Raw genomic sequence first — 19,368 nt, 5'->3', positions numbered from 1 at the left:
ACACACTTAACAGCATGATCATATACATTTACATGATTATGCATAAAGGGGTTTAAAAAAAAACACAAATCTAATTGTAGACAATTTTACTTTATGCATTTTGTTTAACTTATTCACATTAAAATGTCTTTTTATTACATCTTTTCTTAAAACTACTTGTATTTTGAGTTTGGCATCTGAATAAAAGCTGATTTAATAATTGCATGGTGTAAAAAAAAGATATATAAGCTGAAAGGCAGTGACAGCCGTATTAACTATTAATGTTAAAATGTCTTGAAAAGTTCTCCACAAACTTCATACATTAAGATAATTATAAACGTCTTAGTAATTGCTATGGAATCAGCTGCAAACAAACAGCACTTGTACAGCAAATCCTGTCTTCCTACATGATGTATTTTGTGTAAATGTCAGTCGCTAGCTCCGTCATTATTGACTGAAGGAGACAAAAACATCCTTGGCATGTCCTTCACTACATTGTTAAATACTGAATAAAGACAGACATCTACATTAACTGTATTACCCATGTGGCAAAATATGTTACCCTATACAGTATATTTTAGAATAAAATTTTATTTTTTATTTCTTGTACGTATTTACTTAGCGGCAAGATATTCCTCAACTGGATAAATACATGCATAAACCGCAAGCTGCAAAATACATTTTCATATGTTCACACAATGATTTCCAACGACCGTTGATACTCAAAAGCACAGCCGTTATTTTGAGTGTCAAATAACGGCAGTTGTTTAACCCTTTCACGACCATGGGACACTGATGCATCAATGCCCAGGTCGTTTTTTGGACTGCAGCTTATGGGATCTTAAGCTGAAGCCCAAGCTGAAGGCCTTCCCTCAATTACTTCCCCACTGGCCTCCATAGCCAGGACAGGCCTCAGGCTTCTGGTGTTCATGGCTAACATCGCATAGCATTGATGGTTATCAGACAGAGAATTCTCCCTTTGGAGGGGGAGAATTCTCTGTCTGAAGCCCGACTGCAGCATCTATAGGGTTAACTGTCAGCATCGGAGCGCAGCTTCAGTGCTGACAGTTATGGCAGGTCCCCAGCTATCACTAACAGCTTCTGTGCCTTTGCCATCCAGGGATCATAAATTAATGTTGGTGCAGCCTCGGGCCTAGGCTGCAGAAACATTAAATTACTATGCAGTAGCGGAAGGGTAATATACTGTACATCACTGCGTATAAGACTACTTTTTAACCCAGGAAAATCTTCTCAAAGGTCAGGGGTCATCTTATACGCCGAGTATCATCTTATAGGGCGGGTGCTGAAAAACTTGAAAACTAGAACCAGAGTGGAATATCTGTGGTCGCCTCATACGGTAGGGGGTGCTCAAAAATGGCTGCATCCTCACCATATGTGGCAACCGTATGGGGGCAGAGCAAGCTGCAGACGTCTGGGGTATGGAAAAAAGAGATACGGAGTGGAACCGTGCCCAGAAAAACACACCCGTCTGGCTATTCTTGTATACTACCAGTATTACTGTACCTCCTTCTCTGTCTTTCCGATCTTACTGCTGTCTGATGTTTTTTATAAATATTTATTTGCTGTGCGTTTTAAGAGGGGTAGTCTTATACGGCGAGTATATAACAAACTCTTTATTTTAACTGGAAAGGTTGGGGGTCGTCTTATACGCCTAGTTGTCTTAAATCTTGCTGCCAATATTTTATAAATTTTGTGAACCAACGAGACTTTTCATCATAGACTTAAATGGAAATCATTGAAGCCTAAAAACAATGCCCATTACTTTAAATTTAAATGGTGGCCCTTCATTTACAGCGTGTGAACATAGGCTTAAAAGGTTTCTATGGCAGAGTGACGAATTTCAAACCTAACCGCTCTTAGTTACAAAAAAGAATGAGAACCCATATAATCAGTGGATTTAACCCCTCGTTTACTTTAAATCCAGGCCCTCAGCATTGCAAGGTAAAAGTTCTAACCCCTGAGCCACTGTGTTGCATGTTAATGTTTGATTTTCAAAGCTTTATTGAATAAGATATTTCTAAACATTTCATTGTAGCTTAAAAACTGATTCAGCACAAAGAATTTTCCATATGTGACAAAAGTACACTTTTTGAAAATAAATAAATAATCATCAAATGATCAAGTAAAATGGACCAAGATTATTTGTATTCTAAGACTCTCACAGCGTTTAGGCTAGGCTCACCTAGAATAAAAAAAAAGCAAAAATAAAATAGATATAAAAACATTTTGAGGCTATGTTCCCACTTCGGGGACCAAAGGCTACGTTCACACAATGTAACTTTTTCTTATTAATCACGACCATTGTTGCTTATTTGCAACAATGGCCGTGATTAATAGAAAAGGTATGTTGCACAATAGTCAGAGGGAATCCTGGTCGGAGTGTATACACATAGAGGGAGATTTTTGAAAGGGTGTAAATATACACCTGGTGTAAACTGCCCACATCAACCAATCACAGCTCAGCTTTCAGTTCTGGTAAAATATAAGAGGAGCTGTGATTGGTTGCTGTGGGCAGTTTACACCAGGTGTATTTTTTACACCCTTTCATAAATCTCCCCCATAGCATACACTCTGGTCCGGAGTCTTAGCGGCCGCAATGAAAACTGACATGCCATTTTTGTACGGCCACAACCCGGATAGTGTGGTTCCGGCTGCGATTTCAATTGTGTGCAATGGTGAATTGGGATATGGGCGCACACAGATGCACCCAGTAGTGGATTATAATAGGTTCTTTTTGGGCAGTAGCCTGGGGCCCTGAGTTCCTGGGGGGCCCATGGCCACCCAAACAGACTTATACTTTCAGTGGAGTATTGTCCCTGGCTACAGTTTTGCCATGATTAGCAAAAGATTTATGCTTATTTACCACGATTTTGCAGAAATCAGGGCAGCATGACATTATCTATCCTGTACTCTGAACACCATGCTAGTGCTACCATGTTTACAGTAGGGTAGGGGGGGCAGGATTAGTGAACAGCCTGGGGCCTATGGTAAAATTAATTCACCAATAAATGCCCCAATTCAATGTCAATTCAATAGAAATTAAGTTTATCCGGCCAGTACAAGCCAGGATAAACTTCACTGACACCGTCCGTTTCGTGACTCGGTCAGGTCACTGAACGGATGGTGTCATATTTTGTGTGAATGTGGCCAATAGAAACATGGAATAGAAACATATTCTCCTTTTTTGTGTTTTTGACCACTTTTAGTTTTGGTTAAAAATACTGACAAAAAGACTGACCCAAAAACTATGAGTAAACATAGATTTAAGGTTTGCAACCTAGGCATGTGCATATACGCATTCCATTTATCTTGAGGCTGGGTTCACATACAATATTTTGGTCAATTTTCTTTTGCCCCAACCACCCCCCCTCCCCCAAACACACAGTCATGTTTTGGTTTCACATATTGATAAAAATATTAACCAGACTTCTGGACAAACTAATGTGTGGGAACATAGCCTAAAAAGAGTTTTAATCAGTTTTATAATATTCAGAGTCTGAAAATATCAACAGAGAAATTAGATGAATTCGGATCCCCACAGAGTATAGGAATTGATTGTATGAAATATCTCTTTAGTTTTGTTTTTGTAGATTTTCCTATAATTAAATTTCCTTTGGAGCCATAATATGCATATTCTAATTACATTTTTCAAACTGATTCAGTGCTTGGTATGATGCCATGGGCTGCTGGGTTCTGCCAATTGATGGGGTATGTTTCACTTTTGAAACCATTATTCAACATGTCTCTCTATATAAATATACTGTTTGTTTTGCCTATGGGGTTGCTTTTCTAGTTTGCCGCAAGGGTGTTGAGATAAATGTTATCACAACTAACATGCCATTCGAGTCGCTAAGTTTTAAGTTCGAATTCAAAACAGCGACATATTGATAAATCTTTGATTTCTGGTGGCTTAATGTTATGATTAGTGATAATATTGCTTGATCAATATTTTGTTCCAAAAAACTGAAAAAAAAAAGAGAAAAAAGGGGCACTCATAAAACAGCTGTAGCTGCTCATACAGCATTGCTGTCTATGCTACCCCTTGCCTGTACATGCAGTTTTTGTGAATTAAAGAACACTTGATGCTGACTAGTGATGAGCGTACATCCCGATGTTTGGTTCGGATCCATAAAAAAAAGGTTGTGTACGGTTCGGTTTGTGTTTGCTGAACATTCACGAACAAATAACAACAATACAGTAGAAGCCCATATGTACACAATATCAGGTGCAAAGCATTAAACACGTAATAGCAGAAAAATTGCAAGGTGTGTAGCATTAGCGTATCTTTTATTCGCCCTTGCATATACACGCAATGAAGTGCATGCATGTATCCCAATTATCACTACCAAAATTGGGCCAAACACTGCATGGCATTGAGCACACAGAGAACTGCTGGGATCAGCAGTAGCCAACATGGAGGCCAGACAGGAGCAACAGTAACCAACATGGAGGCCAGGCAGGAGCAACAGTAGTTAACATGGAGGCAAGGGCAGGCACACCAGTAGTCAGCAGTAGTCAACATGGATGCCAGTTAAGGCCCAGCAGTAGCCAACATGGATGCCAGTAAAGGTCCAGCAGTAGTCAACATGGATGCCAGTAAAGGCCCAGCAGTAGTCAACATGGATGCCAGTTAAGGCCCAGCAAAAACGAGGCAAGGGCAGGCACACCTAGTGAGGCTCCCCAAAACTAGGCCAGGCACTGCATGGCATGCAGCACACAGAGAACCATTAGAAGTGAGTGAGGAAGCTAGTGAGGCTCCCCAAAACTAGGTCAGACAGTGCAGGGCCTTGAACACACAGAGAACCATTACAAGTGAGTGAGGAAGCAAGTGAGCCTCCCAAAAATTAGGCCAGACACTGCATGGCATTCAGCACACAGAGAGCCATTACAAGTGAGTGAGGAAGCAAGTGAGCCCACCCAAAAATTGGAGTGAGTTCAGGGGCTGGGATATGTAGTGGACATGAACCCGGGTGCTGATAGCTAACTGGCTAGGCCTGCTCTCACTCACCACTCACCATTAAGAGTACACTTGATGCCTCTTGACCGGGGGTGGGGAGGCCCCGGCCACGGCTAGACCAAAAAAATAAAACAGTTAGCGGGGGCGCGATCGACGGCCCCCGTCACCAGTCCCGCTCCTCCGCAGACGTAGTGTGACGTCAGAGCATGGCAGTGAGGACACAGAGAACCATTAGAAGTGATACAGAAGCAATACATTGTAGTGCCCACTAGTTTGGGGGGGGCTTGACGCTATCTGGTATGGGCAACAACTGTACACACTTTGTCACCCCAATACAATGAGCAGTGAAGTAAGTTCTATGCAGGATGCACTACAAATCCCAGCTATACAGTGCAGTACACATTAGTTTAGGGGGGGCTTGACGGTGCTATCTGGTATGGGCAACAACTGTACACACTTTGTCACTTCAATACAATGAGCAGTGAAGTAAGTTCTATGCTGGATGCACTACATATCCCAGCTATACAGTGCAGTACACCAGGACCACCAGCCCCAAATTCAAGAAGGAGTACACTGAGCACTTCTTAGGGGTGTATGCAACACCTAATGCCCCCTTTCTGCCAGCAGCCGGTCCCCACAGTGTGCTGGTTAAATCGCGGTAGCAGCACTGCAACTCCCAGCCAGCAGTCTGTAGTAATAGTATTAATAAAAGCTTTTAAGTCCTGAAAAGGGCTGTTTGTTTATATTGCTAGTATATACCCTGCCTACTGGAACGCTAAATCCTACACTGACACTCTCCCTGACCAGCAGCAGCTCTGTCCCTGATCTCTCACAGCATGCGTCTGAAGCGAGCACTGCCGGCGCTGAGTTTTATATGGCAGGGTAATGTGATCTGGCCAACCAATCGCTGCTATTAACATGTATGGGTCCCACATCATCGCAGGATGTACCAAAAAGTCTCCTGCATGTTTATTGGCTGCGAAAAAGCGCGCAAACTTACAGGAAACGGGTGATGAGATTTCCTCGAGTATCGCGAGATGCTCGTCCGAGTAACGACTACCATCGGGTACCCTAATACTCGATCGAGTACCAAGCTCAGACGAGCACGTTCGTTTATCTCTACTGGTCACTATAGAGTTAATGAATCCTTATAGTGCTAAAATTCTGGATTCTGTCTCCCTCCCTACACTGATCACAACATTCTAAGCCCGACTTGGTCAGCTCTCCCTACCTACACTGACTAACTACCACTGTGAATATTGCTGCCTAACTAAAATCATATGCCATCCCTGCTTGTTTCCCTCTCCCTACTGAACGGCACAAGAATCAGGAAAGACTGTGAGAAAATCTGTCTCAGTGTTGCGATTTTATAGCCTGCACGTAATGTACGTAATGACGCTAATCGTACGGCCAATCACAGTAATGCCAGTAGTGAACATGACTACTACATTACCTGATGTGCCCTTCCTTCCCCACACGTTCATTGGCTCTTTCAAATTGGTGGGAGGAAACTTACGCAGTTGTGTACATGTTCGAATATGTTCAAAAATTATCGTTATAACCATTCCGATCATCAAATTGTTTGTATCGGTGAACACAAACAATTAGCGATATGTTCGTACGAACATGTTCGCTCATCACTAATGATGAATGCCACTTTTTCCCCTTCTATTTTTATTTTTTTTTTTCATGCTCTTTGGAATGTTACATGACTTATATTGGAAGTGAGAACCCCTTAATGGACTTCTACTACATAGCATGCTGTATTGATATATGCCAGGCTATAATAGTGCTGACTCACCCTCTGACCTGAGTTATGTACATTATTTGAGCAATTTGCCCAATAATTTTATTTACAGGGTTAAACATTTGTGACTATTTCTTTAAGAAGAGGAAAAAAATTCTAATGACTTAAATTTAAAAAATGCTGGAAATTTGTTTAGGTAAGACGGCACAAATCCATTAAAATGCGTGCCGTGTATTCCTTTCCTGAGCATACTCTGTCTAATATATTTATGCCGTGATAGTAAGTACCTCCTGTTCTGTGTGTTTTCTATTAGATTCACACAGCATTGCCATCCGCTGAAAGATAAATGACAAAGGTGATTTAATGGTGTTGTTTGGTTCACTTTGTACAGCTCAGGAGTGCTGCAGGCACAGAGATTGTTTGATGTGTCTGTAATGATTACCAGTACTCATAGTGTATGTCAAAGCCTTCCTCATTGACATAGGGGTCTTAAGAGCCACATATAGCTGTAAAAGCCTGCCATTGTATAGAACTAGAGATGAGCGAATCACTCGGAAATTTGCGAATTAGAGCGAATATTTGGGAATCGCATGCCAACAAATTTTTATTAAAACTATAAGGGGGGAACTACACACAGTAGCACAGGTAATGTCACAGTTTTTCGGTCTTCTGGATGCTATTTTACTTATATGAGACTGTATTGGCACATGCACTTTAGTATCTAGAGGAGATATGGAGATCTGTAGCACTTTATGGAGGCATTACGCCATTTTATTTATGTGATCAGGCTATTTGTATCCACTGTGGGCTTTATTATGCTATAGCTAATTGTCCTCCAATACTGTATATTACTGTGTATTACCATCCTGTGTGAAGGAATATTTTTATTCTGCTCTGCATTTACAATTTTAATATAATTATTTAATAAAGATTTTTGAGATTGTGAGTATACTGGTGTATAGCCCATTTTTGTAGGATAAATATAGTAGCTACAATAGTGGGACTGTTACAGAGCAAAACATTTTTTTCAACAGCTATTGCTGTGACAGTGTCAAAATTGGAAAATGTAATAAAAAAAAAATATATTAATCAGTCATTCAATTTCTGCCATAGACACTAGTGGACGTTGGTGGATCAGCGTCATAATAACAATTTTATCCCAGGACAACAGTTGACATGAGCAACCAGTGAGTTATTAAGACACTGTGTTCTCTGTGACTTCCTATATTGCACACCCAGCACTTAGTGACTTGGTTCACTGGCTCCCATAGAAAACCACCCATAATCCACACTCCTCTCCGTCTCTATCTCTCTGTATTTCTCTCCCTGCTCTAACTGCTTGCTGTTTTCCACTATACACAGCCGACTGGCCACTTCCAGGAAGCCAATCAACCTATATAGGGGTGAGGGGGGGGGGGAGGTACTGACATCACAGTGGGGTTTGCAGCTGATTGGACGGGCACAAGGAATTATGGATAATCCCTAGCTTTAACCAATAGACATGTTTAGCCACCATGTTTAGCTAATTTTCCTAACAAATTAGGCAAATACGCAAATCCTTTTGTCTCTGCTCTCCGGGCCTCTCCGCGCAAAGAATTGACATGTTAATTCTTTGAGTGGAGGAGCACAGAGAGTGGAGGAGCGCAAGGCATCCCATTGGAACAGATAGCAGGCAGGACTCCGAGCTGAGACCACTGGCAGGGGTTCTGATCGGAATTTCCGTAGAGTGACCAACCCCTCCAAATGATTATTATTATTATTATTATTATTATTATTATTATTAATAATAATAACTACAACAACAGCAACAATAATAATATTAATAAACTATTTAACATCATCTATTTTAAAAGAGAAGACCTTGCATATGAATTCTGAGCTTTTTATGCTAATTTCTGTGGCTGACACATAAATGAAACATGAAATCACAATGAAAACAAATCACAAAGAGAATCCCAAATGAAACATAATCTAGATTCACTAAACCTCTCTGTGTCAGCTGAGGATAGTAACTCTAGTTTGCTATCCCCAAGTTATTGTACAAATACATTGGTCAGCATTGTTTCAGGTAATGTCCCAAACCCAGATGGCTTACAGTGAGCTGGTATAAAAAAAAAAAAATAATCCAGGATCTACTTCTACCTCATGTAGCTAAACTCTTGTGTTAGCTGGAGATAGATTACTTGCCACGTACATTTAAAATCTCTAAACTATTTTAATCACTCCAGGACACAGTGGCTTACTATCTAGCAGAAAGAGTAAGGAGAACACCTACAGGCTAATAGTAGTGATCAGCAAAGCAAATTTACTAGAGTTTGTTAAGAAAATGACAAAAAAAAAAAAAAGAAAATTGCGACCGCACATGCTGTCTGGAGCGTCACTGAATGGGAGAAAGGGATAATCCTCGTCCAATCAGCTGCAGGCCCCTTGTTCGGGCGGTTCGTTAACGGAGGCGGACAGTCGGCTGTGTGTGGAGGAGAGAGCAGGAAGGCAGCAGGCAGTTAGAGCAGAGCAAGGAGAGACTAACAGAGCTATATAGGGACAGAGAGAAGGGGAATGGCTGAAACTGACAGATTGAGGATTTTTTTTTTTTATTATTGTGATTTTCAGATTTTTAACACTTTTAGATGAACATGCTTTAACAAATTTGCACTTCTGTAATAGTCCCAGTAGCTACTATAGTTTTGGCTGTTTGAATGAAATTTGTTAAAGGGGTTAGCAACTTTATAGCGAAATTACTCAGTATACAGTATTGATAACTATACTTACAGCCCTTACTGACAGCAGCTCCCTATGTACCTCATAAAGCTAAAATCAAACTCCCCTCCTCCAGGCTGGGCTGCCCTGCTCTGTGGTGAGTCTGTTCATAAGATGGCCAACATGGAGGAGCATGTGATCATGCCCTGCCTCCCATTGGCCACCTTCAGCATATACAGGTTCAATGGTGGACACTGGGGGGGGGCATAGTCACATGCTCCTCCATGTCGGCCATCTTATGGACAGACTCACCACAGAGCAGGACAGCACAGCCTAGAGGAGGAGAGTCTGATTTTTGCTCTATGAGGTACACAGGGAGCTGCAGTCAGCATATACAGTGAATACACTTACTAATACCATTTTATTATAAAGTGACCAACCCCGTTAAGATTCGATTTGTGATTCTTAACAAGTTTGAACGAAAATTTGCAAAGCTCGTGAAACTAATTTCTGGCTTCATCTCTAGTTGATAAATTTTTTTCTAGACAAACACATAGCCCTTTTGTCAGGAACCGGTGACACCAGACACACAGAGACAGTGAGCCCTGAGCTCAGCCCCTCCCACTGTCCCTACCTAATTGCCGCAATCTGCCCTAAAATGGCAGCGGACAACTTGGCGGCGATCCCTGGCCTGGATACGTGATACAATAGACAAGACAAAACGAACAAACACAATAAGAATAGTCAACAATCAGGGTAACAACGGTCTGGCAGCAAAGGTACAAAATCAGGATCCAAAAGAGTAATCAGAAAACAGGCAATAAGGTCGGGGGCAGGCAGCAAGCAAGCGAGGTCAAAAGAAACTAAGCAGGAGTCAGAAGAAAACAGAACACACAAGCAGGCAGAGACAAGTCAATAACCGGCCAGGCACAGGCAGAAGCTGAAATCTTGACTAGGACACCAGGAACCAAGTCCAGAAGATGATAGGAGGGACCAGCTGTCAATCACTGAGGCAAAGGCAGGTTAACCGTTACATGACCAGGGAAACAGACACGGGTGGGGCAGGGAAAACAATTAGCAGACCAGAAGAAATAAGACACAGTTTAGACAGGGCAAAAACAAGGCAAACAAAACACAGAATAAATGGAAGATTATGGCCAAAAGCGCAGTCTCGGTCGTACCTTACGCACCGAGGACTGCGCCAAAGTTGCATTCATGAAACCTTTGGTCATTCTCAGTACAGGTGCAGGGTGGACTGGTTATATACATGGCATAGCCATGAAATATTTCATTTGCCCATGCAATTTATTAATGCAATATTTTTTTTCTTCATTCATACTTAAATGCACAAATCAATATGAATGTAACACTATTGTCCAATAGCACACAGTAAGATGCTTCCTTTCTCCTTCTCGTTGTGTTATGGTAATGGAGACTTTAATACAGTGCATTAGACAAGACAGAAATGTCCAAGGCCTCTAAATAGGTGACACAGCCCATTATGCTCCAGCTTTTACTCTGATGTCTTGCTTCTGTTCATTAGCAATACTGAAACAGTCCTTCCATACCCAGAATGTCTATTTGACAAGTTTAATGATCTCTCCAATTTTAAGATAAACTATAACAAGTCTGAAGTGTTAAACATCACAGTCCCCACAGCAGTAACAACTAGATTGAAGGATAAAGGATATTTTACATGGAACTACATGAGGCCATACAATACTTTGGATGGAAAACCACAATGAATTATTCCTCCCGGTATAATGACAACTATATACTAATCTAATAAGCCAAAGGACTAATATGTGACTACATCTTATCTATCCTATCTGTTTAAAAGGGGCAGTTCAGCAAGAAAAAAACTTTCTTTCATGTCAGCTGGTGCCAGAAAGTACCAGAAATTTGTAATTTACTTCTATTGGGCTAAGTTCACACAACGTAAATTTTCAATAAATAACGGTCGTTGCAAGACCGGCCGCTATTTATTGAAAATTAAAATAACATTGTGCCCTATAAAATCCTTTTGAAGTGTATACACTCTGTATACACTCCGACCGGGATTCCATGTGGCCGCATAGAAAACTGACATGTCATGGAATAGCGGCCGCACAAAACTGACAGTGCAGACAATGTAAAGTGTGACTCCCGATGCACTTTACATTGTCTGTTATGTTGATTTGAAATTTAAGCACACCTGAATGGGCCCGCATTCCAAATCAAAAAGGTGAAGTTCATCCGGCCAGTACTGCCATACCGACGTGAATTTCACAGACAGCCGTTGTTTTGTAAAACAACCGTGTCACAGAATGGCCGCTGTCGTACCCTGTGTGAACCCAGCCTTAGGCCATGTTCACACAATGTATAACACTGTCCGTTCTGTGACCCAGCCGGAGTTACTGATAAACAGATAAACAGATGATCCGCCCCTCCAGCCTACATCACATCTACATTTATCATCATACATATATATTGTTGGTTGGAGATTTAGGGAGAAGAAGGCATGTTTACAACAGGCTGCTTTGTGATAAATGATGCCACAGAAAGAGAAGACAGACAATGCCCACAGCAGGTGATGCAACCAAATTATACTGCAACAGCTATGGGTGGAGAACTGGCAGAAGGCTGAGAGAGGCGCTGGATCCTGGTCAGGTAAATTTCTGACATCAGATTTACAGATTTAGGCTATGTTCACACTGCGTATGTTTCCGGCCGTAGTGCGAACCGCGAATATATGCACGTAGTTTTGAGGTTGTTGCGTTCGCTTGAAAGTATACGATACACGCCCGCACAGTGCACACTACATATGAGCTTACGGACGGATCGTAAGCGGCGCCGTGAAAAATGAACAAGACCATTGTTTGTGGACGGAAATGTTGAAACTCACAGCCGTGGATTTCCATGCGGTCCCGTACAAAGTACTTATTTCAGCCAAATTGAACTTGATTTTTCGATCTAAAAGGTTCTGTGTGGTTTACAGGGCTGGGCGAAGATTTCCAAGTAAATGACCTGTTTCAGATCGCTTTGAAACAAGCTAGGGAAGCATAACTCTACTACGGGCGTATGTTAGCGGTTCGTACGCATCCGGCCGCATGTCTATTTTTCCCACGCCCGTAGTTTCAGCGGCACATGTACGGCAGCGTACGAAATGCGGCCGGACTCGTACGCAGTGTTAACATAGCCTTAGAGTTACTTAGCCGAGAAATTAGATCATGTGATAAACATCTGAAAATATGAACCTCTAAACAAAGAACTAAACAAAATACAATTAAAGCAGATTTGACAGCAGATAGAGGCGGCATCAGTATGGTAGAATGAACATTTAACCCTTAGGCGACCCTGGACGTACCTGTACGTCCAGGGCCGCCTCACAGTGTTCAGAGCGGGGCCGCGCTCTGAACTGCCGCAATCCCGGGTGCAGCTCGTAGCCCGAGACAGCAGGTATTAGCGGGCACGGTCCGATCGCCGTGCCTGCTAATACAGTAATTGGATGCAGCTGTCAAAGTTGACAGCTGCATCCGATTACCGAATGCAGCCGTTCCCTGGTGTCTAGTGGGGAGGATCGCTCCTCCGGGACGTTGTCCCGGAGGAGCGATCCAAACATCTTACCTCTTCCGGGGTCAGCGCTGTAATGGTGATCCCGACTCGGCAGTCGATTGCTTCCGGCTGCAGCAGCCGGAAGCAATCAATGTGCCTATCTCATGGATCTGTGCTGCATATCTATGCAGCACAGATCTCAATGGGAGATCAATGCACTTATACTAGAAGTCCCCCAGGGGGAATAACCCTAACCCCAGGGGGGCTTCTAGTATAAGTGTAAAAGTTAAAATAAAAGTGTTGTTAATTGTTATTAGTAAAAAGCCCCCTCCCCTAATAAAAGTCAGAATCACCCCCCTTTTCCCATGTTATAAATAAAAATAAACAAATAAATAAACATGTTTGCTATTGCCGCGTGCGTAATCGCCCAAACTATTAATTAATCACATTCCTGATCTCGCACGGTAAATGGTGTAAGTGCAAAAAAATACCAAAGTGAAAAATTGCGCATTTTTGGTCGCATTAAATCCAGAAAAATTGTAATAAAAAGCTATCAAAAAGTTGCATATGCGCAATTAAGGTACCGATAGAAAGAAAATATCATGGCGCAAAAAATGACACCTAACAAAGCACCATAGACAAAAGGATAAAAGCGCTATAAGCCTGGGAATTGAGCGATTTTTAGGAACATAAATTTGTTAACAATGGTTTGAATTTTTTACAGGCCATCAGATACAATGAAAGTTATACATGTTATATATAGTTGTAATTGTAACAACTTGAGGAACATGCATAACAAGTCAGTTTTACCCCAGGGCAAATGGCGTAAAAATGAAAAAAAAAAATAAAAAAAAATAAAAGAAATGCGGTTTTTTTTTTCAATTTCACCACACTTTGAATTTTTTTTCTGGTTTTTCAGTGTACTTTATGAAAAAATTCAGCCTGTCATTGCAAAGTACAATTAGTGGCGCAAAAAATAAGGGCTCATGTGGGTTTCTAGGTGTAAAAATGCAAGTGCTATGGCCTTTTAAGCACAAGGAGGGGAAAACGAAAACGCAAAAATTTAAATTGGCAGGGTCCTCTAAGGGTTAAACAGTTTCTGAGTGCCATGCATCATAATCATACATGATGCCGGGAGGTCCATAGAACATCTTCTGTGCACAGACCGTAATCATGGAACGCCACCTAAGGGGGAGTTATTGGGAAGTAAACATGACCTATGTGAAAACAATGTTGATCTGTGAGAAGTATTGTTGCAAGTGTTTTAAAGTGTACTACCCTTGTGCACCAAATAGGTGGGGGAAAACTGTGGTAGTAGGTGGCCTCGCAGAGTCATACAATAGCACTGTAGGATGAGTGAAAGCCAATGGTTACTTCGTCCCTGGAAGGACTTTTGGATTATCACCCATTCATGGTATAGCACTACTCAAAAGTCTTAAAGGGAACCAATCACCGGAAAAACGCATATAGAGCTTTTGAAATGTGCTGTTAGAGCACACAGCACACTTGCCACACGTGTTTTCATAGCCTCCATGCCTCCCCCGTGTAAGCCGCAAAGTAACTTTATAAAACTGGCGCCCTGTATGCTAATTACCTGAGGTAGTCATCTGGGCGGTGTGCGGCTAGCAGGTAGTCACGGTCCCAGAGGGGCGTGATTACAGCAGAAGAACCCCCAGCATACAGGGCGCCAGTTTTATACAGTTACTTTGCGGCTTACACGGGGGAGGCACGGAGGCTATGAAAACACGTGTGGCAAGTGTGCTGTGTGCTCTAACAGCACATTTCAAAAGCTCTATATGCATTTTTCCGGTGATTGGTTCCCTTTAAAGGTGTTGTCTGTCCTGTTTGTCTCAGGACTTTGGTTAGAGATAGTGATTGGCTGAGCGTGTAGAAAGGAAAGCAGGAAGTGCTGCTTAGCTGGGACGAGGCACCAGTAAGTGTTTTTTCCCTATCTTCATGCCAGTCCTTAGATAAATAGTTTAAAATGTTTAATTATTTCAAAAACCAGAAACCTTTAAGATTTTTTTTGTAACTCTATTGTGTTTGAACTACTGTTGAGAAAGAATATAAAGTATTCTGTTCAACTTACATTATGTGAGTGTTTTTAAAGAGAACATATTAACCACTCCTTAGAGGCATAGCCTAGGTTTGCACCATGAAAAAATGATGGCCCTATTTCATAATAATGTCCATCATTGTGCAAAAGATGTCCGTTATTTAAAAAATTCACAGACATTTTTGTTATGAAAGATGACCATCATTTTTACATAGTGTGAACGTAGCCATACAGAGCATCACTGCCTACTGTAGGGAAGAAGGAATTCCTGTGTTCCTGCTTCACTATGTAGTTTGTGTGGTGCTCTATTCTAGAGCATTATGGAAACTGCACATTAAGCAGCAAGGCAATGGTCAATGAGCATTTGTTGAGCCAAGAACAGCATCGTTGCTTCTCTCCAAGGGTCATTATTTGAGCCTGGAAATGTTTTCTAATCTGAAACCCAGTTAATTTTAATGAACTCTTACCAGATCTGGTATTACCACATCTGATTAAACATTCATAATAAGAATATTAATTTAGCCTTTTTAGGTAATGTGCATACAGTGGTACCTTGGTTTAAGAGCATTGATTTGGTTTAAGAGCTCCCTGTACTGGGTGGGACCGCGAGTGGGGGGGGGGCATGGTCTGCACAGTGTGGTCTACAGCACTGTACTCTGACCCAGGAAGTCTCCCTCACCTTCCAAATCATAGCAGATCCACTTCAGGCTGGGGCTTACATCAGGGGACAGGACTATGGAGGTAATCTCTCCATAGCTGTAACCCCTCTCTTCCCGGACAGAGAGTGCTGCATGTATGTGCCCACATATTCCCCGCTCATTTCTTCATGCTCCCTGCGCTCTCTGTCAGTCCTTGTGTTTCCCATCCTCTCCATTACTGTACAGTAACTTATAATATCACATATTCTGCTGTTTGTTTCATTTGTTTTATATGTTATTAAGAATAATAAATCTTTATTTTTGGGGTGTGGAACCAATTGTCTGCATTTCTTTGATTTCTTATGGGGAAATTTGCTTTGGTTTAAGAGTGCATTTGGATTGCAAGCACGGTCCCAGAATGAATTATGCTCGTAATCCAAGGCACCACTGTATTTTGAAAAAAATAAATCCATTGCTGTCATAACATAGAACTCCAAAAATATCAGTCTAAAATTGCAAGATAACATATTTCAGCTAGTGTTTTGTTTTTCATGAATTTCATGTACCATATGGTGAATAAAACCAAGACATTTTTCATCATTATACGCAAAAATCCTTGTAATGAAACAGACTTACCTTAACATCGTTTACATTCATCCTAGTTCCTTCTTTACCAACAAATATATCATCAATGTCAACAAGAATGTATCTTTCCAAAGATAAACTAAGCTTCTTTCCAGACAAAAAAGATATAGCATCTATAAAAATTAACTTGTGCAACCAAAAATTCAAGTTGTTGCCAAACAAGACACGTTGAATTCCATCGTGAAGTCCTAAATCCTGGATAACGGTGGCATGGTGAGAAGATGTGGGTAAATAGTACTCGTGTTGCTCCGGTGTTTGGAGTTCAGATAAAATCACTGGTTGATAGGTTGAATGGTTGTATTGGAAAATCGTCCAGTCTTCTCCGGGCAAAGGACCTTTCTCGACTGTTGAAGCTCTTGTTATGTGCAGCAGTGGGGAATTTGAGTTTACAAAACAGTCCTTTAGAGCTACATTGTTGTAGAGAAGTAATGGAAAACCTTTCAGTTTGGTGCTTGGCAAGCTATTCTCAGTAGCTTTGTGGAAAGCAATCATGCTTACACTATACTCAACACAGTACTTTTCTAACAATTCTCTATTCCACGCATCCATTGCTACATATTTCAAGACATTTTCATAAATTATAATTGCATATTTTCCTCTGCCATCCTTCGTAAGAGGTGGAATATCTCCTTTTCCCGGTGCAATTACAATGTCATACAGAAACCTACTAGACTCCAAGATTGCTACGATGTCCTGTCCAAGCTGAGAGTACTGACTTTCCACAAAAAGTAATATTCTGAGATCTGTCTTCGAAGTAACAATTGGCTTTGTTAACTTCATGTCCATTGCCCTGTAAGGCAACAAGTTCATGTCCTCACAACTAGCTTGTGTTGATGTTTCGATAAGTACTATTGCCTGCTTGTGACCGGAATACAAATAGTAAGCAGAAATTACTATACTTACAAGGCAGAAAGTGGCTAAGAGAATTACAAGTGTTCGGAAGCTCCTTCTCAGTTTTACAATATGATTCATGTTTTGTTTCGTATTTTTTAGTTTTTGTAAATTTCCAATGTCTCTTTATTTCATTCTAAAGTGACGATGTGAGCGGGGCAATGAAGTGAGCTTGCACTCCTCTACAAAGGTTTATGTGACCATTGCACTGCATGTACCGTAAAGTCTTTCACACAAATTAAATTAAGTTAGCATGAGCAATAATCTGTATTATTAAAATGCTGTGCACCCGGAATCTCCGTATCATCAGAACAGATATTTTTCATCACCTACAAAAAAAAAAAAAAAATTATAAGAATGTATATTTATATACAGGTTCCGTACACTGTTTATTAAATCAAACAATTGCACAATTGCCCTGTCACCTGTGTTCCCCCTCCCCCCCGAATTGGAAATGGCGGCCCTTGCCCATTTCCTCAACTGGTTCCTAGACATTCCGGGCCTACTCTACACTCCTTGATACCCAAGAACATGAAGATTTTAATTCAAACTTCAAATATACCGGGTGGGATGTATTTCTAAAAATAAAAATAAATAATTTTACCAATGATGAAGTACTTCTTTAAAAAAAATACAGACAAAAATATTGGGGAATAAATGGATAAAGAATATCAGAGAAAATGTCATGGGGGTTATTCTATTAAAATAGTACTAGGGGGATTGTACAAATGGCAAGATAAGTTGCTTATTTTTGAAGAAGCCCTTTTTTAATTCAAAAATAATCTACTTTTTCTCACAGTTCTTAGAATTCACACCAGAAAAGTGGCAAAATTATAACTGAAATCCAGTTTAGCTCCTAGCTGGCATATATTTCAGTCTTTGGTGCATTCACTTCCACAAATGCGATACATTCAGATACAGTAAGGTGTCAAAATATCATACTGTAATTACCAGATCAACTAAGGACCTAGTGGCTACAGAACCCTTCAAAACATTGGGTACATATGAAATCAAGCATTACTATGCACTTAAAACCTCCAATCACTGTTATGGCTGAAAACAAAAACACTTTCTAAATGTCGGCCCTCAACAGCAAAGATTTATATGGCCTTCTGAACAGTTAAAACTTCAATTACTTTATTTTACGATTAGATGGTATCCAGTAGATGATCCTGGACTTAAAAATGCCCTATTTACAATCCTTTCCTGGCTTTGGTTTCTGAAACTGCATCAAAAACCTGAACATGGAAACACACCTTTAAGGCTTAATGCGAATTAGCTAGTAACAAGGTATTTACTGAGGAACAATGGCTAAAAGCACTCTGGCATACTATAGCGCAGAGGTTTCCCAGTAGCTCATTTAGAAGCATTAAGAATATTACTGCCTAAGTCCTTTCTGCCTGTCAGAAGTTCCCTAACACTGTACATCTAATAAATATTGGCACTGTCAAACCAAAGTAAGTTCACTAGTGCGTGTATGGAGGGAACATGAACCACTGCAGACATTATGGAGACAAATACACTCCATAATTAACTTTTTTTTTTTTTTATTGAGAACCAAGTATGGCAAACAGTGAGTCGCAGGGAGATGTAGATGCCTCACATTACTATATTAATCTATATCTTAACTGTAACTAAAACTAATATTCCTCTCCCTCAAAAAATAAATAAATAAATAGCACTATAATTTCCTGACTTATCTTAAAGGGGTTGTCCGGCGAAAAAAAATTATTCACAGAATAACACACATTACAAAGTTATACAACTTTGTAATGTATGTTATGTCTGTGAATGGCCCCCTTCCCCGTGTTTCCCCCCACCCACGCTAGACCCGGAAGTGTGGTGCATTATACTCACCGCATGTCGTGTCGTCCACGGTCTCCGATCGTCAGCAGTGACGTCTTCTTCGGGAGCTTGGCGGATCTTCCCGAGTGCCGGCCGCCCTCTGCAGCGTCATCCGAAGCTCAGCCGCGATTGGCTGAGCATAACTGTGCTCAGCCAATCGCGGCTGAGCGGCTGATGACGCGGCCACGTCATCAGCTGCTCAGCCGCGATTGGCTGAGCACAGTTATGCTCAGCCAATCGCGGCTGAGCTTCGGATGACGCTGCAGAGGGCGGCCGGCACTCGGGAAGATCCGCCAAGCTCCCGAAGAAGACGTCACTGCTGACGATCGGAGACCGTGGTCGGCACGCGACAGGTAAT

General features: G+C 41.2%; 1 protein-coding gene across 1 annotated transcript in view; it reads right to left on the bottom strand.

The window, feature by feature from the left end:
* Positions 1 to 17,315, bottom strand: part of LOC138797035 (bifunctional heparan sulfate N-deacetylase/N-sulfotransferase 4-like) — a 218,748-nt gene extending 201,433 nt beyond the window's left edge. The window contains exon 1 of the mRNA XM_069976807.1: positions 16,266 to 17,315. Within this exon, the coding sequence (XP_069832908.1) occupies positions 16,266 to 17,246 (981 nt within the window). The 5' untranslated portion in view covers positions 17,247 to 17,315. The remainder of the gene's footprint in view (positions 1 to 16,265) is intronic.
* Between the last annotated feature and the right edge of the window lie 2,053 nt (positions 17,316 to 19,368).

Source organism: Dendropsophus ebraccatus, chromosome 7 (assembly GCF_027789765.1).
Source record: "Dendropsophus ebraccatus isolate aDenEbr1 chromosome 7, aDenEbr1.pat, whole genome shotgun sequence".
Classification (NCBI taxonomy): Eukaryota; Metazoa; Chordata; class Amphibia; order Anura; family Hylidae; genus Dendropsophus; species Dendropsophus ebraccatus.
This window is presented reverse-complemented; position numbering and strand designations above follow the sequence as displayed.